General features: G+C 40.6%; 1 protein-coding gene across 4 annotated transcripts in view; it reads right to left on the bottom strand.

Moving 5' to 3' along the window:
• Positions 1 to 1277: 1277 nt before the first annotated feature.
• Positions 1278 to 27124, bottom strand: part of FEM1C (fem-1 homolog C) — a 44261-nt gene continuing 18414 nt past the window's right edge. For all 4 annotated transcript variants that reach the window (XM_054032228.1, XM_054032227.1, XM_054032229.1 and 1 more), the window contains exon 3: positions 1278 to 7536. In XM_054032228.1, coding sequence (XP_053888203.1) covers positions 6227 to 7536 — 1310 coding nt within the window. In that variant the 3' untranslated portion in view covers positions 1278 to 6226. The remainder of the gene's footprint in view (positions 7537 to 27124) is intronic.

Genomic DNA, 27124 nt, shown 5'->3' with positions numbered 1-27124 from the left:
TAAGACTAATAGGCAATCTAGCTAAGAATACAATTTATATAAACGTTTTATTTTCCGCTTCAATATTTCCTATTTGGTTCATGTTAAAACCATGTTTTATTTTCCATTGGGGGGAAAAGCTACTGGAAAAACATCAGATGAGGTTGCACTTGAGTTAGATAGATGGTGCATTGAACATGGCTGAAAGCATAACAAAGACTGTGCTGTGTCAATGGTAAGAAATGACAACCAAGCACAAACAACAGAAAAACAAATCTATGTTTGTATAACAGTTTATGTTTACGATGCGAGATCAGGCAGAGCCATAATGCTGCTGGTCCACACGTTTTCCCATTGCTATTTCCTCCAAAGTTAGATACGGGATTTGACTGAACAGAAGCCACATCTTGCCTCACCAATGCCCTGGTCATTCTACTGAACTTCTGCCTCACACAGGACAAAACTCCTTTCTTCTATGTTACCCCAAAAAATGAGTCAAATATACTTGAGAAAAAACATATATTTGAACCATTAAAATGTGCAGCTGCTTATCTGAGTAACTGCATATTCTCACTGTACAACTCCTTGGTCTACCTCATCCTCTCCCTATTGCTTGCTACTCTGACTCATTGTGTCATGTCTAAATCTAAATGAGCAAACTAGAGTACTGAGCACTGCCTACTACTCTTTTTGGGGCACTACAAAAATAATCTAACTCCAGAGATCCCAAATAAAACAAACAATGAAAACATGGTTCAAAGCTTTGCATTCTGCAGCCCGCTCATGAGAGAAGATCATCTCATGGCTCTATACACCTCCACTCCCAGCACTCCAGTTCCCTATATTTTTTTATTCTGTAAACTTCAGGAAAAAGGCTTCAGAGACCACACTTTTTTGCTAACTTTTTGGTGACAGATTATGAGTCTTCCTAAAGTTTGTTCTGAAAACTGTTAATTAGGTTTGGTTATGCTGTAAAAACATAAGCAGATGTAATATTTAACATTTAAAATGGCACTATTAACAGTCTGTTAATTGTGTGTACTTTCTCTCCATCAGCTACAATGTCTTTTGGAAGCTTGAAGTTAATTTTTCTCCCGATGCCTGTATTCAGAACTCAAACAGTTCCATTACAGACAGCAGTCATGTGTAGTTCCCTTTTGGATACAGTCATTAATAGCAGCAGGAGGAAATGTCGAAAGCTGTAGCATCAGTGTTTAGCCATTCTTACCTTGACAGAAAATGCCCTCTTTCTTAGAAAGGCTGTAGTAGCCCTTAAAGAAAACATATAGACTCAGTCAGTTGTTCTCCAAAACAATTTTAATTTAATTTGTATTTTGGATCCTAAAGAGATTAAGAGCAGAGAAAAGTTTGTTATTCCTTTTTTACATTTCTATTAAAGCTTAATTACTTCACGTAAAAAAGAAATTGCAGTATTTCAATACACTGAGCTAGCCCTGCATAGGAAGTCTGTGACATGATGGGACGTTTATACAAAATGAGTTAAAAAATCAGGTAAACAATCACTTTTCCACTTTGCCATCAGCGAAGGGTCCAAATCCATACAACAGTTATTTTCACATTTACAGAAGCCAAGGGATTTGTACAGTATAAAATAGTGTCCTTCAAACTAGATCAGATTATCTCTTTCCCTCTTTTACAATGTACTGCCATCAACGCTTTTCCCACTGTTACTTTGTAATACCAATTACCATGCCCTGTCAATTGACTTTACAGTAAAGACGATCAACATTAGTACAATGTCTTCATATTCACTTGTCAAAATTACATAACCTAGTCAGTGTTCTACTCCTTCCATTTGAAATATCATTTAACGAAATTTGCAGCATAAAGTAGTCACATACACAGCTACTATTACTTTGCAATTGATATGAAAACTGAAGTGATACAGATGTTTTTCCTAATAAGGATTTTATCCTTTTGTATAAAGTCTGCCATGACATTCCATTCCTTTTTTAAAATAGCTTTTCAAAAAAATGGAAATAATTTATGTTCATCCAGTTTTAAAAGCAGTTCTCAACAGAGGACTGTTTTGGAAGCTAGGAAATATTTACCTATATTTTCTATCAAGAGCTGTTGCAGAATGGGTTTGGAATGAGATTGGATGGCTGAGAGATTGCGATTGGTATCTCAAAACCAGGTTGGAATTTAGCATCCGTCAGCTATTTGCTGACCTACATGAAATGAGTTGACTGTCTCATTTAAGTGGCTAAAGAATGGATGTCTATATCACAACAAAACGCTATCTGAGACACTAAGGATTGAGTACTGATGAAGACTAAAAATTCACCCTTTCCCTCAAAAATTTTGGTCCTCCAGTGCAGGAAGGATGTTTAGTTCTGGAACAGAGAGGGAAAACTTACATTAGTACTGCTGTACATAATTTGCAGATAACAGATGGCTTTCAGTTCAGCCCCCTTCACAGACACTATATTGACTTTAAATTATAATTTGAATGTCAGAAAGTCTACCTTTTGCATCTGCTGAAACACCATCACACTCATACTTTAAAAAGTATCTTTACTTTGTGCACTACAGAAGTCAGAACCACCAAAGATAGCACAAACATATGGAGAGTACTTGCTATTAGGATGGCAAAAACAGAGAGAGAAATATAAATTTCACCATAACACTCTGAGGGGGAAGAAGAAAGTTTCATTTTATACCACTGTAATTCTCATCTCCCTGGCTGAAGTATTCCAATGAAAACTTTAAGTGGGATGAAGAACAAAAAATAAAAAATAAAAAACTCCTTTGAGTGTGTGTGTGTGTGTGCGCGCACATATGTATAAAAAAAATCTACCTTCACATCGCTCAACAAGCAGGCCTCTTAGGGGGTATCGGTATCCCATCTTCTTAGGAACATGCTGTAGATTGTTTAAATACTTTAAAATGTGTTGTACCCCAAAAATGCATAAGGTTGTATATAATGTCCTTGACTCACGTGTAGCACTGGGTTGGTACCTCTGGAACAGTACATTCCAGTTACAGAAATATGTAACAGGAAGATAACAGAGGGAAGGGGAAAGAGGGTGTTAAGTAAATAATGACAGAAAGGAGAAAAAAAAATAATTCATCATCATGTTCTGAAGGTCCTTAGTTCCTTAGCATACTTCAATTCCAGCTAACAGTGCTGCTGCATTTTGCATCCCTGTGTTGCACTAGGATAACTCCATTCCCAGTATTAAAGGAGTAACACGACCAGGAACAAAAGTAATCAGAACCTTGTTACAGGTGGTGGACAGCTAAATTTAGAGCCTTATTTACAAACTCAATGAAAGCCCACAGCACCCTAACTTATTACCTTCCAATGGAGTCTGGACTGCTTTAATTTGAAAGTGAAATAAAAATTAAGAAAAGGTAATGTAAATGTTGGCGGCTAAGTGGCAGATAGGTTTAAATGTGCCAGCCATTACCCTCTGGAAGCCTAGGTTTAAATACCTGGAGATCATAAAAGTTCATTAGGTGGCCTCATCCCATTACAAACGCAAAATTCGGAATAACAGAGGTGCTGTAGGACAGGATAGAGGTACATTGGTAGAGATACAGGGAAAACATGCACAGGAGATTAGTCGCTCCCATACTTTACGATATTTGCATACATTTCTTTAGAAACAAACAGTAGAATAAACTTTCATACTAAGACTTGGCAACCTTCATTGGATCACTATTTAAAGAAAATGATCTGTTCCCTAAGATTTTTGTAGCCAGAAAACTCATGGGTATGTTTTCTAATTCAGAAATTTTGCTAGCACCATAATAGCAGCACAGTATTCCTGTTGTTTTTAAATCACAGTTCTGGACTCTCAAAAGGTAAAACTCTTGGAGAAAACTGTCCAACCAAATAACTATAGCTATCCATTATCCCATTTAAAGTTAGAAATTTAAACTATTAACAATGAAGAGCAGCACAGATTCTAGAATACAAAAAACAATGTTCTAGAATCTCTTTTTCTATTATCCATGTTGGAGCTCCAACCACACTGTGGCTCATTCCTACAGTGTGGTGTTGATTATTAATTAAATCTTCTTGCAGAATGGTAAGCGAAAGAGGAAGAATGTTGAAAATAAGAAGCTGAAGTAATGAAACTTGTTCTTACGATCAACAATTGGTGTAGCATGTGTTTTAATAATTATAAATCAAAGAAATTCAGATAATAATTGAATAGAAATTTACTCATATCCTTGTGAAATTAAGTTAACTCATACTTTGCTTTTCATACAAACAATGCAAATGTGCCATGGAACAAAAAATAGAAAGTTGTTTCAATATATTTTATGCAGTTTTCAAACTTTGAAATATGTATAAAAGACAGTGCTTCTGACATGACTGCTGGCTGTTTAAAAGTCATCAAGATCTGAGGGTGACCCAGCCACTCCGCTTCACTTTCCATCACAAGCTAAGAGAAAGAGAGAGAGAGAATACCTAAACAGCCAAAAGGTAAGGAAAGCACTGCCTTTTTACACACTGTCAAGGATGTACTCATCACTAATGACATTCACAAACATCAAAGACAAAAATATTCTAAAATAAAATTAAAAAACTAAAACCACTAAGCTCAAGTCACCTTAGTGTCATTAATTTGGCTTTTGAAATTCCTCTGCTATTATCTTTGCAAGTTCATAATCTGATGAAAGTCCAGATAAACCCACTGAATTTCTGGAGTTAAAAAAACCCATTAAGTATGGTTACTGACCATCACTGAAAATAAATGCCAAGTCAAATGACATTCGCTGTGCTTGACCATTGAGGCTGGCAGTAAGTTTTACTCTACTCAACCCAAAATAATTTTCTCTCTTGAGAACATTTTAAAAACGTTTGTAGGGCTAATGTGCCAGAATAAGTTTTACTCTGAATCAACAATAAAGTGCTGAATTATATTAATTACCTGAATCTTACTCATTTAGAATCTTCACTTGTGGATTTCTAATCAAGTTGAAAGAGCCCTTTCTGCTGAGATAGCTAAGCTGTTGTGCAAATATTATAAAAATAGGTAACTTTCAATAGAAGCTATGTACACACCACAACCTCTGGTGTTTAAGTATGGCTGACAATACGAGAGGTGAAAAATGCATGCAAATTATCTAAAAGGGTATATTTAAAATGAAGGAAAGGGACACTGCTATGGAATTTGAGATATATTATAATGAGTGGCTCTCTGCCAAGGTAATATAATTATACTAGATGTCTAAACCTGGTTTGACTAGGTATCATGCCACCAACATGCTTTAGTTCCTTTTGTAGGTAAGGAAGTTGATTTGTAATTTCAGACTACTGCATACATTCAATTTATTTCTTATTCAAGTGTATTATTAAGTTTGAGGTTAAAAATTTGAGCAAACTCTCTACATCTAGTCACACAATCAGCACAAACAAGACATTAGTGCAGAGGGAAAAAGTCAGATGTACATGATAAGGACTCTTCCCTTTGCTGCATGATGTATCAGAATGACTTAGACTTAAATCTCAATTGGGTTACCAAGAGAACAAGAATAGATTTTTCTCCCAAATTTAGCACATTTCCAGAGGACTAAGAGAAAGCAACCTCAGATACAGCTAGAATAAAAGTCAACCCAAAAAGTTTGGACAATTGACACATAGCTCCAAAAATTGTCATGCTGTGAAGGAAGTGTTCTCAGAAAAAGCTCCATAAAACTGCAAAAAATGCTGTTTGAGCTGAAGTTGGCCAACTGCTGCATAGAAATATGCTAACACACAACAGTCATGTTTAAGCCAGTGCATAGAGAAGATAAAGCACTTATGGTAATTGCAAATGTTAACAAGTCCATACAACTTGTTCAGTTTAGCAATGAGTTCATAGAAAAAAACAGAATTTGAGTAGAAATGCACAAGCAAAAACAAAAAAAGATGACCTTCCAACTGTATAAAATCCACATACCAGTAATAGTAAAAAGACACCAGTGAAAAATATTAATCTCCGTCCCAAACACCCAACAGGCAAATAAAACCAGAGTAGACAAGCCTTTGGCAGACAATTTTAAGAGAGAGTCTAAATATGGCATTACATTTCTAAATAATCCACAAAATATATTATATGGCATATTCATATTAAATACTGGGTAGCCAATTCTGCAGATCTGATGCTAATGATGCTTTAGCCAATGAGAACATGATAGGTCAAGCTAAATGAACGCTGGTGTATCACAACAGTGCTTGAGAAAGCAACAATTAATGTCACCAACTCGTGCTTCAACAGTTGTCATACTATCATCTATGGAGCAACACAAAGTTCTCTAGCTTTTCAGGGATGTTCCCTTTATAACATATGCTATGATTCACTATAACACGAGCAGCAAGACACTGCAATGTAGTATGATTTATGGGCTGGATCAAATTTTTTGCCATTTCCTTCTCATCCAGCAAATCACTAGCAGTTTGTTTATGCAAGTTTGTGGTGTCAAAGTGTGAACCTGACTTGATAAGAAGATTCATGATGTCTGGATGGTTGTTCAGTGCAGCAATGTGCAAGGGGCTGTTATCATCAGAGTCTCTGACATTTACATCAGCACCACATTCCACCAGTATAGCAGTAACTTGTAGAGAGGGGAATTTGCAAACAGGGTAACGACCCACACATGTAGTATTCTTATCAACAGCAAGATGAAGTGGGCTGAAGTTATTCTTTCCTCTAGGCTGCAGTTTAAGAAACCTGTAAATAGTCTGCTTTTTAAAATGGTCTTGTTCTGGACTGCAAGGAACTTTTTCCAGCAAGCAAATTAAATGCAAAATGATAGAAAGAGCTTTGTTTAGCTGTATTTGGTCAGGTGGACACTGAGTTTGTTTGATAGCCCGATCTATTTCGAGGACACTTTTGCACAGTATTCCCATAAGATCATCAAATGTAACGGTGGTGCCTAGGAGGCCTTTTGCCCTATCCTGTAGCATGAAGGAAAAGAGTTCAGCAAATGATAGTAAACTGCTGGCTGTCATAGGGCTCAGGGGGTCTAAATTGCTTTGCTGCATGTCCAAAGCATATTTCCATAGGTTGATGCATCGTTTAAAGTTTCCAGAGTCTGCATAGACAGCACCTCTGTACCTAATATAATAAGATGTATCTGGGTGAGAAGGACCAAGAATACGTTCTCTAATTAACAGCGCTTGCATTCTCATCTCATCAGGGTCTGCAATAAGATTTTCTAGCTCTTCTGCACTATTCACCTCCTTGGCATAGTCATAAGCCATAATTAGTGTTTGTGGCACAGGTTTGCTGAGGATATTAGTCCTGTCACTGTACCTCATGTCCATAGCTCTTTTCCAGTATTTCAAAGCACCAAGCAGATCTCTTTTTTTGTCCACAAATGTTGCTCCTAAAAGCTCCAAAGCATTAATACGTTCTGCCTTACTGGTCTGTACATGCTGTGTCAGGAAGTCCACAATATTTGTGTGACCTGTCACGCTGGCTGATAGAAGGGGAGTCATTCCATAGCCATCTTTTTCCATCTTTGCACAGTATTTAAGAAGCATCTTCATGATGTCCAAGCTTCCAGATTCTGCACAGTCATGTAATGCAGTATTTCCTGACAAGAAAAGAAAATCATAATTGCACAAAAATCATGGCAAATTTATAGAGCTATACTAACAGCTAAAGGAGAAATACTCAGTGCATACATGTCAAAACAGGCAAGCTGCAAGTTAATAGCTGGAATACGCTGGACTTAATTAAAATACCAAGGTTGTCAAGCAGCTATACAAGTGCAAAGTTACTTGATAAAATTAAAGATGTTTCAAGTAAACTTTTGTCTCGTTACTCCAAAAACAAAACAAATCCTGAATCCTCCATTCTGTGGTAATTTCATATTTGCTTTTAAGGATAAAACATTAGCCCTAAACATGCTACCTCTATCCTTCCAGACTTTTCATATATCCTTCCTCCTTTCCTCTACCTGATTTTTTTTAAAAATACCCAATACACATAAACTTATGCCAACTCTTCAGCAGATTCATTTACTTGCACACGGTACACTCATTCCCTACCTTTCATCTGGGTCTTTAGATAGAAAAATCCCTGCCCTGAAAGGCTTACTTTCTGTATTTGTACAACACTAGTATAATGGGGCTCCAATCCCAATGGAGGATTTTTGATGCTGTCATAACATTTAAATAATCTAGGAAATACACCTTTACCCCGATATAATGCAACACGATACAACACGAATTCAGATATAACGCGGTAAAGCAGTGCTCTGGGGAGGGGTGGGGAGGGGGGGTGGAAGAGTTGCACACTCCGGCAGATCAAAGCAAGTTCGATATAATGTGGTTTCACCTATAATGCAGTAAGACTTTTTGGCTCCCGTGAACAGCGTTATATCGGGGTAGAGGTGTATGGCTATTTCTTTGTCTAATCTATATCAATTCAAACACTCTCACCTTTGTATTTGATTAAATTATTCTACGGACACTGGGTTGATGAAGTAAAATGCATATAACATTTTGTCCATCTAGTCTTTATCCTAAAGTCCCAAGCTTTATCCCCCTGCTATTCTGGTTAGGATTCCCAAAGCCAAGAATAAGTTAATAGAAGAAAACATTAGCACATTGTTTCTTGAAAGATATCATGGGTGTCATCTACACAAGAGTGGAAATTGTAACACACACCTGAAGAATTTATTTTTAGCTGTGGATTATTTCCCATCAGTACCACACTCCAAGTATATCTTGTAAAATGTATTAAGTGTTCTAATGCTGTGTGTGGGAAGAATCCAGAAAAATGACAGCAAGCATTAATGACATTTCACCGAAAGCCATGCTTGCAGCAAAGTTGAAAGGAAACATTAGAAGCTACAGTCCACCAAATCTTTCATACACTCCGGAAGTACTGTAGCTGAATGTCTTAGTTTAAATATGTACATTTCACCAGCAAAAAAAAAGATAACCAAACTGTCTTTAACACAGCTGATTTCTTTAAAAAGTCCACAATTTAACACAAGCTGTTCTTTAGCTCTTCATCTGGTACATGCATGTGTTCCATTTTAACACATGACTCCTACTGCATTAACAGGACACTAATTAGAAAAGTATCAAAGTTCACACAAAAATCCAGCTACAATTGCAGTGAAAATTCTAGCAAACAGTACATTTCCCACAGCATCAGAATTAACTGGAAGTCAATTGAGGATCATATAACCTATTAGAATTATTATTTCCTTGCTAGCTGATCAATATTTTTGGTGGAACGGTCACTCTACAGGAAATTAGGTATATTATCTTATTGTCAGTCATTTTCCCAACAGAAGAAATGATAGTTTTCCACTGGAACCTACTATTACAGCTTCTGCAGCTTGGATTATTGTTGCTCCAGCCAGCCACTTCACCATGTTCTCCTGCTCCATATTGTTTGTGTATTCTCTGGGCCAGATGCTCAGTTGCATTCTAATGGCTTTGTGCCACCCGAGAGGACAAAAATTCTAAATCTGGCCAGCTAGGAAATTCTCTGGTGTGGGGGAAGTCCCAGCTGATATAAAGCCAATATACCTGCCTCCTGCACCACCCACTCACATTCAACCCAAACGTAGGTGGTGTGTCAGGGTCGGGAGCAGGTATAGTTGGCATATGCTATGCTCCAGCTATGCTCAATTGGTGTAGTCTCTTAGAACTACAGCCAGCTGTCATTGTTGCACAGGCCACTCTACGTTAGATTGTAGATCAATCCCAGTATCAGAGGGTGGTGACCAATTTCTCTGACAGACCCTCCTTTTCCTTAGCACAGCAGACAAACATTTTCAAATTACACCTACTTAGGACATAGTATCAAATATTGTTATATGCAGCGTTGTAGCTGCATCGGTCCCAGGATAAGAGAGAGAAGGGTGGGTGAGGTAATATTTTTTATGGTTTCTCTCACGAACAGAAGTTAGTCCAATAAAAGATATTACCTCACTCACCTTGTTGTGTCTATAGTTTCAGATAGTCATTTACAGAATCTATATACCTTTACATGACTTCTCTAATTGACAGTTAATCTTGAATGAACTATAGTTCACTAAGATACATTTGCAGTGTCCTAACTCAACTTCTCATCACTGTATGAAATTAATTTAGTCACATCATCCCTACTGTCCTTGAGAGTGTAGGAAAAATTCGTTTGTCCCCGATTAGCCTACCCAATTTGCCAAGGATTTCCAAACTCCAGTGACAGGTCTCAAAAGAAAATGGGATTATGAGGCTTTTATTCTAACAGACATCTCTCTTCTACTTATTGCAACCATGTATGGATCCAGAGGATTCCTCCTTGATGGATGCCTAAGACTTCATTAGGAATTAACAGGGAATACAGGACAGTGAGACCAAAACAACAACTGGGATTATCCACAATTTAGTATAAGATGTCACTTCACAAAAAAATGTAATGTTTTGTGGAGCACTTGCAGTCTTCAGATCCTTTCTTGGTGGTGCACAAAATAAAATATTTTGAGAACCAAGTAATGGAGTGGAGGAAGGATCAGAATGTTGGGTGGGGAATATAAATAATAAAACTGTCTCTCTTATACAAAAAACCGTCTGTAAAACAAAGGATGGAAAATGCTCAAATGTTACTGATCACTCTGTAAATGGTTTAGTCCAAAAAGACAGATGACTCTCCTGTGAAAATAAATATTCTACTATAAATTGGCAACGGCCATAAAGCTTATCAAAATGTTAATCTTTTCATGGAAAAAAAAAAACAACCTAGATCCTGGTCTTGTCAGCACTTACTACTATGCTTACTACCAGAAGTGGCACTATTGATTTCCAGCAGCAGAAGTACTATACTTGACAGTGTTTTCAGGTTCAGGCCTGTAATTTACAAAATACTATGAAAAACTATGAATAAAAAAATCTTTCATTTCAACACTTGTCCAGTAAGTTGTTTTTCAAAAAGCGTTATAAACATAAATTTTAATACTGATTTTGGTTGCATTGTCAACTAAATATCCACATCCTCACAATGTGCTTTTTTCCTTGGTGTTCTCTAGCTATTCATTTTAGTCTGATTTTACTTGTATAGTTTATAAGGAAGTGTCATTCTCCCGTGTTCCTTTTTGGCAGGTTCTCAGCTGTGCCTTCTGATGAAAGCTCTGCCATAATATTTCAGACAAGCCAACTGTCCCAAAAATAGGACTAAAATCAAAGTGACAGTCTCACAGTCTCCACATGAATTTTGGGACAAGGATATTTCCTGAAACTGGGTCCTACCAGTCTAAACACATTTGATTTACCTTACAATTTTTGTTAATTTTTTCCTTAATTTTAGAATTGCAAAGCATTTATTTACTACAACCGAAGTCAAACACTAAAATGTGCCAGACATATCTAGAAAATGGAACAATATATGGGGAGTAACAAACTAAGACCAGGACTGAGGTATTAGCTTTGAAGTAACTCCTACTTTCTGATCATTTATTGTATACAGACATGGAGACAAAAAAAGTGACACTGTTGTAGGTTTTATTATGTATAAAAATATATTTGGTATTATGTAATTTGCACACATACATGAAAAAAAGACTTTCATACCTTATGTTCTATTTTCAAATTTTATTTCACAAAAGGAACAAAAAATTTCCCCCCAATTCCACTTGCACTTATGATAATTTTAATTACTTTTGTCCCCAGGGCATCTTGTACAGTTCAACAATGTCCAATGTTCTTGAGAATATCTTGTCTTTTTGCTATTTAGTTTATGTGGATAACTATGTTTACTACCAAGGTATGTCCCTTACCAGAAGGGAACCCACTGGAGTCATGCCAACTTGACAGCAGTGTCCCAGGACATGACTTCCCTGCAGTGCCCCCTTAGGCAGAGGGTGGCATTTCAGGTACTCCCTGTTTTCCCTCTCAACAACCCAGTCAGTCAACCTCAAGTCTCTTGACTCAGTAATACCCTCCCTGGGCTGGTTTATTATAAAACGTTGTAAAAATAGTCCATGACAAAAGTCCCAAATAAACAAAAGGTTCTTCTGGCTTTCAGGGTTTCCTCTGAAGCCCACCCTCTGAATTCTGTTCCCAATCCCCTCAGTTACCGTTCAGTCTTTGTCTCTCTCCTTACAGCAGGAGCCCCAGTCCTCTTCCTGGAGCTGGGAAATTCAGTCACTTATTATCCCTCTCTTTAAACAAGAAATTCCTAGCTCTCCTGGATCTGAGTTGTAATTTAGTGCTCAGGAGGGCCTTAGCCAGTTCCTCTCTCAGCTGGCACTTTCCCCCTAATTAGCCCTCAGGTTCAGGGGGTCAGTAGGCCCATCTTCTACTGCTGGTGTCTGCCTTATTATGAGGTAGTAAAGGCAGCATATATGCTATTCCCTATCTCCCAGCTAATTCCAAATTGGTTGAGTGAGGAGGGGAGCTTTGCCCCTGTCTTTGCAAGGTTCCTCCCCTAAGCCCCTTAAAGATACAGTGGTGGGATTGCCTCCCAAGCACCATTCATTCCCAGGACCTCTTCCTCTCTATCCATATCCCCCTAAGATCCTTATCTTGGACATTTCAAATCCGTAAAGAGCCATGCCTCTTGGGAAGGTTGGTTGACCACTAGGGACTACTGCCTTTAAGGGGAAGGCTACTCTGTCACAGGCAGCATAGTTTCTCTTCCTTGTATTTGTTTCCAGCAGTGCCTGCTATATGCTTAGCAGGAAGAACTTTCCTTTTATTTTTATATATATACACACATATATGTGTATATCTCATAGAACTGGAAGGGACCCCGAAAGGTCATTGAGTCCAGCCCCCTGCCTTCACTAGCAGGACCAAGTACTGATTTTTGCCCCAGATCCCTAAGCGGTTCCCCCCAAGGATTAAACTCTCAACTCTGGGTTTAGCAGACCAATGCTCAAAGCACTGAGCTATCCCTCCTTGCATCATTAGGACCACAGCCATGGTAGTGATATCTTATGGAAGAGAGCCTTAAGTCCATACCTTTTATGACCAAGAATACCAAGCAGGGTAGACTCCCTCCAGTCACTCTTCTTCACTACGTATTCTTAAGAGGCATGAATAAGGGTAAAAACAAATATTTAATAGCTACCTATTCAGTGACTACCATTCAACTTGGGCACTGAATGAGGCAGGGAGCATTTAGAAAAAATAGTATATAATCATATAATTAAGGACTGCATCCTAATGCATATACATACGGAGGCACAAGTAACTTTAATTCTGGCATTTCCTAACTTTTGAGTACTAGACTTTGCCATTTTAACATCTGTTTATTGTAGCTTTCTTTTTTAAATTATAATTTCACAGGTTTTTAAAAAAGCAAACTGAAAAAACAAAACAAAACATCATGTAGAACCATTCTCACTGTCCATATGGGTCATCAGCAGTGTTAGAAACATTCGATCCAAATCACAGATTTCTACCATTTGAGCTAATAGAGTAACCAACAGAAGTAGTAGGCTGGTATACTCTATGTGGACCAGCCACTAGAGGAAGGATGGGACACTTTTAGCCAATCGGTTTTACATGGATTTGTTAGAGAGCAGAGAACAAAGGTACTCGGATATCCCAAGTTCTATTTCTGATTCTAGAAGGAAGCATGTCTAGGAGTTACAGACCCTTCTGCCCTGATCTCCAGAGCCTGCTCCCTCTTTAGTCTCTGTGCTTCTTCTTCCAAACTGTTTGTGCACCAGCAGGAGGAGAATTGAGACTACATGTGACAGTGTCTCACTGCTCACAATGCCAGTGGCCAGGACCACTGTGGCCCTGGCAGTGGGGAGGACAACTCCAGGAAAAATCGTGCTCAGCCCTGGAGTGGGGCATGCTCACTGTAGATAGAAACTTGGGAGAATTTAGCTACCAGCCTCTAACAAAGATCTACTGAAGATGTGAAAATGTTGTTTTTCCAGAGGCTTACAACTGAGCCAAATTCTTGGGAGTTTTCACAAGAACAGCAAAAGGCACCTCTAACCCCAAGTTGATTCCCTCCTCCAAGGAATGGAAGCGCTAAAATTTCTCAATAGAACAAGCGTAAGAACTTTTGAATATTGGCAAAATAACATTTTTCCCTAACCTCTTTCTTGAAAATGGTTAAACTGTTTTCACTGATACTTTCCAAAACAAAATTCTGCCCAAGATAGACACCCAGCATAAAATGTTTCAGCCTGAATGGTTAAAGTATGGCTAAGTTATAAGTAACTGAAAATAGGGTCTTACAATGGGGCTGCTCTTGGGCCCTCCCACGCCCGGCAGGTTGAGGGCTCCAGGCTCCCCAGGTCCCCTCCAGCTTCTGGCTTGACTGGGGGCGGGGAAGTGGTGGGGCAGTGGCACGGGCACAGAGGGGGCGGGAGCACGGCTAAAACACTGCAAGAGACATACATTGTCATGACACATAGCAAAAACCCAACACACTTAAAACTAAAATTAGCAGCTAGCTGAATAGATTCAATTCTAAATCAAACATCTTTACAATCTCATGAATTTACCATAAATGGACACACAGAGAACCATGAAAAAAGTAGAATATTCCACAGAGAATCTCACTGCCCTCTCAGACTAGACTTCCATCAACAAACAGATAATTTTCCTTTTTACCTGTGCTGAAAAAAATCATTGTTCTACCAGTTATCAGGCTGGAACTACCAGAAGTAGTTGGGTCTTGTTTTTTAGTTATTTGTATTACAATAGTATTTACAGGATCCAACTGTACAGAGAACAGTATAAGCACAGTAAGAGACAGTCTCTGCCTCTAAGGCAGAGGTGGGCAAACTACGGCCTGCGGGTCACATCGCTCCAGCCGGGAAGCAGGGTCGGAGACCGCTCCACACGCACGTGCCAAGGCTCCCAGAAGCAGCAGCATGTCTCCCCCTCCGGCTCTTACATTTAGGTATAACCAGAGGGCTCCACACGCAGCCCCCATCCCAAGTGCCACCCCCATTGGCTGGGAACTGTGGCTAATGAGAACTGCAGAGGCAGCCCCTGCGGACGGGGCAGTGCACGGAGCTGCCTGGCCGCACCTCCACATCGGAGCCGGAGAGGAAGGGGGGACATGCCGCTGCTTCCAAGAGCTGTTTGAGGTAAGCGCCTCCCGGAGTCTGCACCCTGACCCCCTCCCGTGCCCCAACCTCCTTCCCCAGCCCAGAGCCCCCTCCCGCACCGTGAACTCCTCATTTCTAGCCCAACCCCAGAGCCTGCATCCCCAGCCAGAGCCCTTCCGCCTCCTCAACCCCAATTTCGTGAGAATTCATGGCCCACCACACAATTTCTATACCCAGATGTGGCCCTCAGGCCAAAAAGTTTGCCCACCCCGATCTAAGGCTACATCTATACTTAAAATACTAGAACAGCACAGTAGAGCCCTGTGCGGACACAAAATTTATATCTGCATCTGATCCATAATCCACGGATGCTGATACCCGCAGATATTCAGCAGATATCCACGGGTTTGCAGGGCTCTATAGCACCAGCTCACAATAGTGCTTCAGTTTAGACACTCACTATAGCGACGGAAGGATTTCTCCCCTTGCTGTAGTTAGTCCACCTCCTTGAGAGTCAGTAGCTAGATCAACAGAAGAATTCTTCCATCGACTCAGCGCTGTCTACATTGGGGTTAGGTTAGCATAGCTACATGCCTCCGGGGTGTGGATTTTTCACACCCAAGAGATGTAGCAATGCCGATGTAAGTTTTCAGTGTGGACCAGCTCTAAACTTTAAACTAAATTAAGATGAAATGCAACAAGTGTTCGTAACAATCAGAAGGGAGACAAGGAGAGGTTAGGGGAAAGGTTACAAGAATACACGTTTACATTGGCCAGACAGATGCACAGAGAGATGGCTTTGGTTTGGCTACATTTTAGAAATAATATATTGTGAACTCAGTGAAACCTTGTTATGGGTTGGGTTAAAGCATCTTTGAGGTTGAGAAGTATGAACTCACTCATCAATTAACGTAACTATAAATACAAGTCAACCCTAAACCAAAAGGGGTGTGTGAACCTGCCCAGGAGCTTTTGGGATGGTGTTTGTGTGGGAGTGAGAGAACACACAGATACTAAGGCCGCTCACAGACAAGAACAGCAAGAAAAGGCAGAGGAAAACAAAAAGCCTAATAGGACACAGGAGCCAGTAAGCACAGTCTGACCCTGGAAAAAGCAAGACAGAACTTTTGGGTTTGGGGCTGGCTAAAGAAACTGCTCCTTTTGTTCTTGGTTCCTTCTAGATTCAGAAACACAGGACTTTGTAAATAAATAGAACTATATTAAAGAAATACCTGATTATCACCAATTTCTACTTCCAACTGGAACATCTCCAGGGCCCCAACTTTGATTAGCTGCTCAGGTCAAAAGGGGCAACAGTCTAACAAAGTCTATCAGTTATCTATCTAGTAATCATCAATTGTCAATTTGAGGGGGAATTTGAAGGATGGGGTGGTGGCTGTAAGGACTAGTTCTATCCTTAAGAAGGATATTCCGTGCTTTACCAAAGAATTTTGAAAGTATCACAAAAACACACCTATTAATAAAAAGTACAAATGTTAAATATGAATTAAGACTATAAAGTGGCTCAAATATCAATATGACAAATAGCCACTAAGTGATAATTAGCAGACTACTCTGGTTAGCATCTGTGAAGAATTTTCACACTGAGGAGTATAGGAATTAGAGTGGAGGAGAGGATGGTTTGTTTAGAAAAATATTCATACAAAAGGCTAGTTATATTGCTAATAATTCTCTGTCCCCTGTTATACGTGCATGTTGAAGTAAGCATTCTTTCAGTGTGAGACTGCAGTTAAGTCACAAGCATGACATTAGTTTGTTGCCACAAAAATAATTTGTAACCAATTCAGCATTATAACTCTCTTGCTAGATCAAATGAGGAGACAGCTAGCAAGGCAGGAAAAGCCTATGTGAAGCACCTCTCTTTTGATATGTAGTTTCCATACACCACTTTTCCAAGGGAAACAACATACAACAGTTGTTAATGTATGTTAAAGAAATGGTGTCAAACATTTTAAAGTCTTTCTAAAAAAATGTAGTTATGATACTATCACCACCTTAGAAGGCTCAAAGTGAAATCTCTATTCAAATCAGTGTCTTCTCTTTTACAAGTTAGTTTTCTTACACCATGTCTAATTCCTTTTCCTTCCTAGAGTTATGGAATCTGACCACACATCTAGATTCTGGATATTCACGTGGATCAGTAGGACAATGAACATGAACATGTGCCATTCTGAAGGGCATATATGCTCTCCTCAAACTACCAGAAAGAACAGAATGTAACCAGAATTGTTAATCAGAGAAGTGGATGCATGTATACATTAAATTGTTAATCATGGTTTTTTTGTTTGTTTGTTTTTAAATGGGCAACAGCTTTTTAATTTATTCCTATTTGCACAACACCACTGTTTCACCCTAAAGAAGTCAGCAACTTCCTTTACTAATAAAAAAAATTAAGATATTAGTGAATTTCAACTCTCACCTAGTCCTCCCAAATAGACAGTAAATCTCAGTTGGCTTTGGGTCTTTACATTTTACAGTTATATTAGAGCCCCTCTTTAAAATAGCCAATACAATGAAAAAGCATACACAAATGCTACATATTTCAGTGCAACTAATTCTTTAACTCTCCAGTGCTACCAAAGTACATCTGGAGATTCACATTTATAATGAAACTATTTTTCTCCCCCACATCCAGGTCGCTATCAGAGGCCAATCATTCCAAAATAAATAATTTGCCTGTGACAGGGAAGGGAAAAGAAGAGAAGCGGTAAAACAGATAGTGATTTGGCTGGACTTGAATGATCATTTTGTAAATGTATTAAGTAGATTTAGTTAAAGCTTGATCTTGTTTCTGGATTAGTAAAACAATATTAGAAAATTAAAATTAAGTCATTCTTACCATTTCACGTGCAAGGCCCCACTCCTGAAAATACTTGGTTCAGATGCTTAACATCACACACTTGTAGTCACATTGAGTTCAACAGAATTATTCAAATGTGTAAAGTTAGGCACGTGCATAAATCTTCACATGTCCAGGACCCAATAAAATTAATGATCTTCTTGATTTAAAGATTAAGTGTTTATATTGCACTAACTTCAAGCAAAGCACATAAAGGAAATAAGTCATCTAGTAAATTTATTTATTACTTTAGTTTTAAAGACTAATTATATAAACATATTGATATGTATATAAACCTCAGGGGTAGAGCCACAAAGGGACTTTAGGCACTTAAATCCAACACTGAGGTGCCACTGAGATCCTCTAAACCCTCTCTCAGCTGCCACTTAATTCTGGATGTGCCTAAGTTCTATGGCACCTAAACTTTTGCCAGTGAACAAATCTGCCTAGGTCCCAATGCCACCGAGTGGCTTGGCACTCTAATTCATGCCTGAACTCCAGAGGAATTGCAATCTAGGCATTTTCCCACCTCTCTCACCTGCAGGGGGGTCAATCCAGTAGGTGTTCTCAGAGTGCGCCTAACCCCATAGATGGCGGAGGTGGTGCTCCTCTTATACCCAAACAGCTCAGCGATTAGGGACTCATCTGGGAGGTGGGAGCAAATACCTCTTCTGGCTGACATGGAACAGGAATCTGAACCCACCTCTCAGGAAGAGTGTCCTAACTACTGGGCTGTGGGATATTTTGGGGCAGGTCTCCCAATCGCTCCTATGGAAACTCTTCCAATTGTACAAGTAAATATTAATTGAAGCAGTGGGACTGAAACATGGGTCTCCCACATACCAGGTGAATGCCCAAACCACCAGGCTAGTGCAGAGGTGGCTAAACTTACTGATGCTTCGAGCCACATACAACAATCTTCAGAAGTTTGAGAGCTAGGGCATGCCTTCCAGGGCTTCAGCCACACAGGAGGTGCCTATTGGGGCTTCAGCCTCCTCCTGCTGAAGCCCTGAGCCCCAGCAGGCACACCCTGCAGGGTTGAAGCCCCAAGAATCCCTCCCTGATGGGCAAAAGCCAGAGGTGACGCATGGCGCGGGACACTTGACCCCACATGATCTCCCCACTCCCCAATTTTTTTCCAGGGTTTGCTGGCCCCACTCAGTCACATGGTGCCACCGGGTCCCCTCCCTGCAAGGCAGCTGCTGGAGCTGACAAACTGGGAGCTGTGGCCACGGGAAGAGCTGCTGCTTTCGTGGTTCTCTCTCCTTACAGAGCTAAAGCAGTGGCCCCTTCCTGCAGCTCCAGACTCTTTGCCGCTACCTGTCCACGTGGAGCTAACGCCTGGGAGCTGCAGGGAGGGGCCACTTGCGGTAAGAGGGGGGAGTACCTGGGGTGTGTGATTCAAGCTGTTGGGGGGAGCAAACCTTTAAATTGTGCCCCCCAACTCACAGCAGGCACCAGTCGTCTCTGGTAGAAGCCCCTAGTCCCACTACTCCACGGCAGGGCAGAATCCCCGAGCTCCCGCCCTCCCCAGCCCCCTGAGTCTGGTAGGTGGAGAATGGGGAGATGGGGCTCTGTGAGCCACACTTTAACTAAAAGAACCGCATGGAGCTCGCGAGCCACAGTTTGGCCACCCCTGCTATAGTGTATAAGGAGAAAAACACCACCTTCTTCATTTTTCATGAGAGGACTAACCCATCTTAGGCCCCTAACATAGGAAAGGATTCACAGCTGTGAATCCCAATGGAGGGAGGTGCCTCCCTGCAGCCCGGAATTAGACACCTAAGCGCCTCACTTCTGCATATTCTATTGGCTAGGTGACTCCCAGCTCAGCTGCCTGACTCCCAGGAAGCCCATTCTCAAGCACCTAACTCTCCCCAAGCATTGTATAGTGAGCCTAAACACCTGCCATGGATCTATGGATTATAGCCATAAATGCCCAGCTGCATAATATATCTACATTTAAACTGCTACACCAGTGCTGCAATTGGGCCACTGTAATATTTTAGTGTAGACACTTACTACAGTGAGGGGAAGGGTTCTCCCGTCACTGTAGTTAATCCACCACCCTAAGAGGTGGCAACTAGGTTAACGTAAGAATTATTCCAATCAACCCAGCAATGTTTACACTGGGGGGGGGGGGGGGGGGTTTGCTCATCTTAGCTACATCTTTCAGGGTTGTGGATTTTCATAGTCCTGAGCAACACAGCTGAATCCAGCCTATCTCATTAATGCAGATCTGGACTAAAAATTAGGCGTTACAATGCTTAAGTCCCTTTGTGGATCTAGACCTCCGTTTTATTGATGTGTACTTCTCCTCCTACACTTACTGCTTTATAATTATAAAATAAATATAAACAAAATAATGCAATCATCTAAGTAATTGGTGCCACCATTCATTATTGATTATGGCTTTATCTGGAAGATACTCAACTGAACCACCATAAGTAAACATTAAGAATTTTTATAGTATGGTATTGCAGGAAGAAAACTAAAGCTGTGCCCTCATGAATAAGCTTAAAAAAAATCCAACGGGATAATGAAATAGACAAGTTACTAATATCCACAAGTCATGGTTATGTTTTAATCTAATCTACTTTCTCAGACCACAAAAATAAATGCTATGGAACTAAGATCTTTCTGTTCACAGATGCATCTCTCTCTAAATTGTATTTTCAAGATTATTGATGTCTCAACATTTATGAAGTATAAAAGTATTTGAATCACTTAGTTTCAACACCCCTCCCCCAATGCAAACTAAACATTTCCCTTCTTTTAACTGCATCTTCTTTCACTATTTAATTTATTGGGCTGGGTAATATGCATTCCTGTTACAGTTTAGTTTCACATAGCCTTCATGCTCAAAATATCCTCACAAATGTAATGCAATGTGTCATGTAATACATCCAGGAAAAAGACATAGAACACATTTACAGCAAGGCCAGGAAGCAGAGCCTTGTTTTTCAAAATGAAGCTTGGCAAGCAGGCAAGATAGAAAACTCAGGAGAGAAACAAACCTGTCAGACTTCTTGATATTTACAATTAGGTTAATTATTTTTAATATACAATACACCACATGCTGATTTTGAACAGACCAGAGTGGCTCTACCCTATTTCATCATTTCTGGAGCTAACAGGTATTTAGAGGCAGCAATTTTGCTTTTTTCCCCTCCAGCTTAGAGAACGTTAAACATGTTTCAGTCTCCACCTAAGTTAAAGCCTTAATACAGTCTTCATACTTAGCCACAGATTCAAGTCTGTATACATATCCATAGGAGAAAATAAACTGAACAAAGTCTGCAGCTCTCTGTTAATTTAGAGAGTTGCTATATTGGATTTTACATCAATGACATCTTGTGGATTTTGCCAGAAGCTGGGAATGGGCAACAGGAGATCACTTGATGATTACCTGTTCTGTTCATTCCCTCTGGGGCACCTGGCATTGGCCACTGTTGGAATATGGGATACTGGGCTAGATGGACCATACTTGGTCTAACCTACTATGGCCGTTCTTATGGTACAGGTCTTATTCGCAGCCATAACAGAATTTACAGCTTGCAAAACATGATTTTCTCCAAAAATCTCTCATGCTGACAGACCCATTACACCTGTCTTCTCTACCCCTTCCTGGTAAGCAGGGAAAAATTTGCCAGACACCTACTTGCCAGAGATGAATGGGTCTGAAGGAAAAGAGGAGACAGGGAAAGGAAGGCTGTCAATAAGGTCCAGGAGCAATGCCTTAGTTAAAGAGACTCCTTACTCACAGCTGTTGAGAAACACAAGAGTGCTGTTCCTGGACTCCACTCAGACTATCTTTCATATCCTTCGAAGCAGCAGCTCTCTTTCCCCCACAACCCCACCACCATACAGAGCCTCATGGCTGTTAGACAGGGTCCATCAACTATACCCCAATATCCTGGCCAATGAAAAGGGATGGTGGAATTTCCACTACTCTACCCCTCATCCTTTATCCGTGTCAATCTGTAACATGACAAATGACCAAATTATAACACCTGTGTTTTGTTGAGTGTTATGTTATAATTGACCACTTATAATGGTTTTTACATTAAAAAAACAGATTTTACAGAAGGTTTTCTTACTGTGAGAATTAAATAAACTAGTGTTTTAAAAAGAACCCACATGGATCATCAACAGGGTTTGAATCCTCAGCCTTCAGAGATCTGCACAGACCTCTACCACTTCAATAGAAAAAAAATGTTTACTCCTGTAGTTAATCAGCCACTAGAAAGGCATGCCACACACATTTTGCCAGGGGGTTACACAGCTATTCAATAGCAAAATGCTTGGATCAAGATTCTTGAGTCCTGTTTCTGACTCTAGGAAGGGAGTGCTGCCTAGTGTGTACATAACACTGCCACTCTTCCCAGTGGAGTGGGGAACAGTCAGCTGAATTCATCCAAAATTGCAGAACAGTCCTGAAAAATCCAGTACACTTGAGAGATCTGTCCTTCACTTAAGGCCTGGTTTTGTGGTCCTCACCACGAAAAACTCCAGTGCTACTACTCATAGCTTACCCAAGTAGCGTGACCAGACAGCAAGTGTGAAAAATCGGGACAGGAGTTGGGGGGGGGGGGGGGGGAGAGAATAGGAGCCTATATAACAAAAAGACCCCAAAATTGGGACTATCCCTATAAAATCGGGACATCTGGTCACCGATTACCCAAGCAACATGATTCTTGACAGTTCCTCTACTGTCCAGAAGCTTCTATGAAACTTACAACAGTATTGTTAATTTCAACCTGCTGCTGCTAAAGCCAAGAGTAGTTATGCTGGAACAGTCTACAACATTAGGAAGACAGTGCTGAATTGGTTCACATTTGGAAGTTTCGTTTTTCAAATTAAAACTTTAGTTCTACAGAAACTGTAGATATTCCCTCATCCATACACAATACTGAGTGGGCAAAAAGGTTTTTCAAGTCCTATTTGTCATTTTCCCCCTCATCCATACTTTTTGTGTGACCTAAATAAAATATTTTAAAATAGTCCCTTACTTTCTAAACAAGTTCCTTTGTGACTATTTGAACTCTTGCCTCTATCCTCCATAAGAATCCATGGAAACTGTAGAAGAGGATTCTAGAAAATGGTGGTAAAAAGTGAAAGTTGAATACACCTTGAACCAAGATGGCCTATAACTCTGAAATTTTCTGAGTACTGAATCATCTTCCATAGTTTAGCACTGTCGTGCATTTTAAACTTTTTCCTCTCGCCCACTGCCATCACCACCTATGAGGCACTGTTATCATTTGCTCTTATCTTGATCTTGACTCAGCTGAAATCCTCCTGTCTTAATCACTTACTATCTTTACTACTGCACTTCATCATATGCTGTTCCCAAATCTCCACTTTCTAAGCTTCAATAGTCCAGAATGCTATTGCTAGACTACTCACGCATTCCAGTGAAGTCCATCATTTTTAACTGCTTCAGTATCCATCTTTTCATTGAAATTTGCCATCCTGATTTTTGGAGCTCTAAGAACCTACCCCATAACCCACCCCATCTTCCCCAGCCCTAAAATACTCGTCACTAACAAGTGGGTAGTCATTTTTCCAGAAGTGAGGGTCTGGGGGTAAATGGAAAATCATGCATGGTACAGTAACTCCCACTTAACGTCCTCTTGCTTAATGTTGTTTCAATCTTACGTCCCTGCTCAATTACAGAACATGCTCCATTTAAAATTGTGCAATGCTTCGCTATAACGTCATTTGGCTGCTTTGTCCACAGCTGGCAGCCACCCTATCAGCTTCCTTATGCCCCCCCCTCTCCCCACAACGCCTCCTGCCCGCCGGCAGACCCCGCGGATCAGTGCCTTCCCCCTCCTAGTCGTCCCCCCCCCCCCCCCGCCTCCTGCCCATGGTAATCAGTGGGCTTGCAGTGTTCAGGAGGGAGGAGCGAGGACTTGGCACACAGGCTGCCCATCTCTCCCCTGCCTCCTGACTGCCACAAACCAGCTGATTGCCACGGGCAGGACGGAGGGGGGGAGGAGCGAGGACGTGGCACAGCTCTCCCTCCCTCCCCTGCCCACGGCAATCAGCTGGTTTGCGGTGTTCAGGAGGCAGGGGTGGGAGGGGGAGCCTGCGCGCCGTGTCCTCACTCCTCCCCCCTCCCTCCTGAATGCCGCAAGCCAGTTGATTGCCGCAGGCAGGAGGCCGGGGGTGGGGGGGAGGAGGAGCGAGGACGCAGCGTGCAGAGTAAAGGGGGAAGAAGAGATGGGTTAAGGGTGGGAGCTTGGGGGAAGGGAGGGCGTCGGCAGGCCAAGGCTCCCACCCCTGGTGCTTGCAGAGTAGGGGAAGCTGCTGCTGCGCAACGTGCTTCTCCTAGCTTATAGCACCTTCAGCCTCCTTGCCTGCCTCATTGTCTTCAGTCAGTGCCAGTGGGCTGTGCCTGTGTGGGGTAAGGCGAGGGCACCTCCCAACCATAGTACTGTACTGTATGGCAAAAAAAAAAAAATTTCCCTGGAACCTAACCCCCCACATTTACATTCATTCTTATGGGGAAAATGGATTAGCTTAACATCGTTTCACTTAAAGTTGCATTTTTAGGAACATAACTACAACGTTAAGTGAGGAGTTACTGTACATTATAATTCACATTTATATATTTAAATTGTTTGGAGCTTTATGTCCGTCCCCCCCTCCTGTTTTCAAGAAAATATTGGAAAGACAGCCTCTGGTGCTCCTTATAACAGCAGCTTTCTAGCGGTACCCCATTTAATGAAGATATATTTAGCAGTCTTAGGCTACATCTACACTAAAGCCAGGATCCACGCTTGGAGATCGATTCACCAGCAGTCGATTTAGTGGGTCTAGTGAAGACCTGCCAAATCGACAACAGATCACTCTCCAGTCGATCCCTATACTTGTCTTCCAATTGAGCAGAGTAAGGTAAGTCCAGGGGAGAGTTTCTCCTGTAGACCTCCCCACAGTAACCTGCCTTAAGGTACGTTGACTCCAGCTACGTTATTCACATAGCTGGAGTTGCATAGCGTAGGTCGACTTACAGCGGTAGTGTAGACATAACCTTAGACAGCTTTACATCTTCAAAAAGTGCTGTACAAATAATTAAATAGAAAAGCTTTAGCAGGTGTAAGGCAAAGGCAAACGCTAGAAGGCTCCCACAACTGCCAGCTTAGGAAGCAGGGGCAAGATTCAACACATGCAAGCCAGTAGTAAAAGAATATTGGGAAAACCTACTCCTCAGATACTTAGGGCTCATCTATACTTACCGGGGGGTTCGACGCCCGGCGACCGATGCATCAGCAGTCGATTTAGTGGGTCTAGTGAAGACCCGCTAAATTGACCACCGATCTGAAGGAGAAGCGCAAGGGGAGTCGACGGGAGAGTGTCTCCAATCGACATCACATAGCGTGGACCCCACAGTAAGTAGATTAAGTACGTTGACTTCAGCTACATTATTCACATAGCTGAAGTTGCTTAACTTAGATCAATCTCCCCCCGTAATGTAGACAAGGCCCTAGTAGATACACTCCCTTAAAATCTCCCTCCTGTGAGCAGAGACAAGTAAACATTAACATATCCAAAGAACATAGTAGTTGTAGGAAGAGCAACAGGGACATCTATAGTAACTGGTTTCTTTGTTCATAAAAAGCAGCAACCTGGACTTTTCTTTCCCTCCCTCCTACTATGAGGCCTCTCTACTCACCATCAAGGTGACACTTTCTTATAAAATGGGAGAAGGAACTGAAGATATGCCTGGCCAGATTCTCTCTTCCCCTCCAGCACTACTCAGAATAAGGAATTTCAGGAAGCAAGAAAACTCTGTGGACTCATCTATACAGCATGGTATTGAGCACTAGAGGGGTGTGAATTCTAAAGCTCACCAACAGTTTGGTCAAAAAACAGCTCATGTAGACCCTTTGGTTGTGCACTAAAAGTTCCCTAATGCATGTTAATGTAATACTATTTCAACAACAGACATATTGAACAGTGTAGACAGATGAGAGAGGAGTCTCCATCTGATGTCATTAGCAATGGGTAGAGTCTATTTCCAAAGAGCAAGAAAAGGCAGGGCATACTACATAAAAATACACTATATATGTATACGCACACTTTAAAAAAAATGTAATAGCCTTTACTAGGCTATAACAAATCCAATCTGATACTCACTTTTTTCGTAACACAAGGATCAGCTATGCTGTAGCACTTCAAAAATCTCACCTTAAAAGCGCTCATCTTTAGATTATGGTTGTGTGACAATACTATAGGAAAGGTGAATGCTTGGCATAATAGAGAGGTGTATAGTTCTGATACCAAGTGCCTTTAGCAGCAGTATTCTTCTGCTGTTCACAAAATATTGTGAACAGCAGAAGAACACTCTCTTGGGTACTGCTGAATGGGTGAGACTTGTGCAATTGTGCTTAAGTTATGAGTCATGCAGAAATTGAATAAAGTGAAGAGAAGAAATGAAAATAATAGAGGAGATGAGACCAGAAATGCTTATAGGTAGGGGTCTATATGATGGTCGTTTAAATAGAGCAAAGAACAAATAATGTCTGCATACTGGTATAAAAGAGGATATTAAGGATCAGTAAATCTGAGACCTTTAACAGTCCACTGGCAGAGAGAGAAAAAGGGGTGGCCTAAATAAATGCTTTTATGATACATCAGACCTTTACGCAGCTGTCTGGTAATCACCCTCAGTAAATAGTTGGAACAATACACAAGTCCATAGTGACTCATGAGTGGCTTTATGGCTTGGAAGTTATTCTTCTTACAAGCAGAAGTAAGTTATTACATTCTGCCCACTGTGTATCTCATATTTCTACCACCAATTAGCATTTAGCTTTCTTTATATTACTCCCCACATATTTTCACTTGTATAGTATGTCTTTAAGTCAATGAACATTTGCAGTGCTGTTGTATCCATGTTGGTCCCAGGATATGAGAGACACAAGGTAGTGAAGTAATATCTTTTAGTGGATCAACTTCTGTTGGCAGAATAGACAAGCAGAGGTGTTAATTCCCACTTCATTTGAAGTGGTTTCTTGCAACATGTGTTAAGTCACTATGCTTAACAATCTGTCCCACTTATATTTAGCTGTGACACTCTGGTTACCTTCTCCAGATCTGAAGAAGAGCTCTGGGAAGCTCGAAAACTTGTCTCCTTCATGAACATAAGTTGGTTCAATAAAAGATATTACCTCACCCACCTTGTTTCAGTCAGTTAAAGTGTCATTTAGGTGTTCATCTTTTTTTCTGCTAACAAGTCTTCATTTAAACAAGTATTAAAGATATCACACAAACTATATACTAGAAAGGTCACTT

The sequence above is a fragment of the Malaclemys terrapin genome, chromosome 6 (assembly GCF_027887155.1).
Source record: "Malaclemys terrapin pileata isolate rMalTer1 chromosome 6, rMalTer1.hap1, whole genome shotgun sequence".
Taxonomy (NCBI): Eukaryota; Metazoa; Chordata; order Testudines; family Emydidae; genus Malaclemys; species Malaclemys terrapin.
Note: the sequence above shows the minus strand (reverse complement) of the source record. Positions and strands in the feature narration are given on the sequence as shown.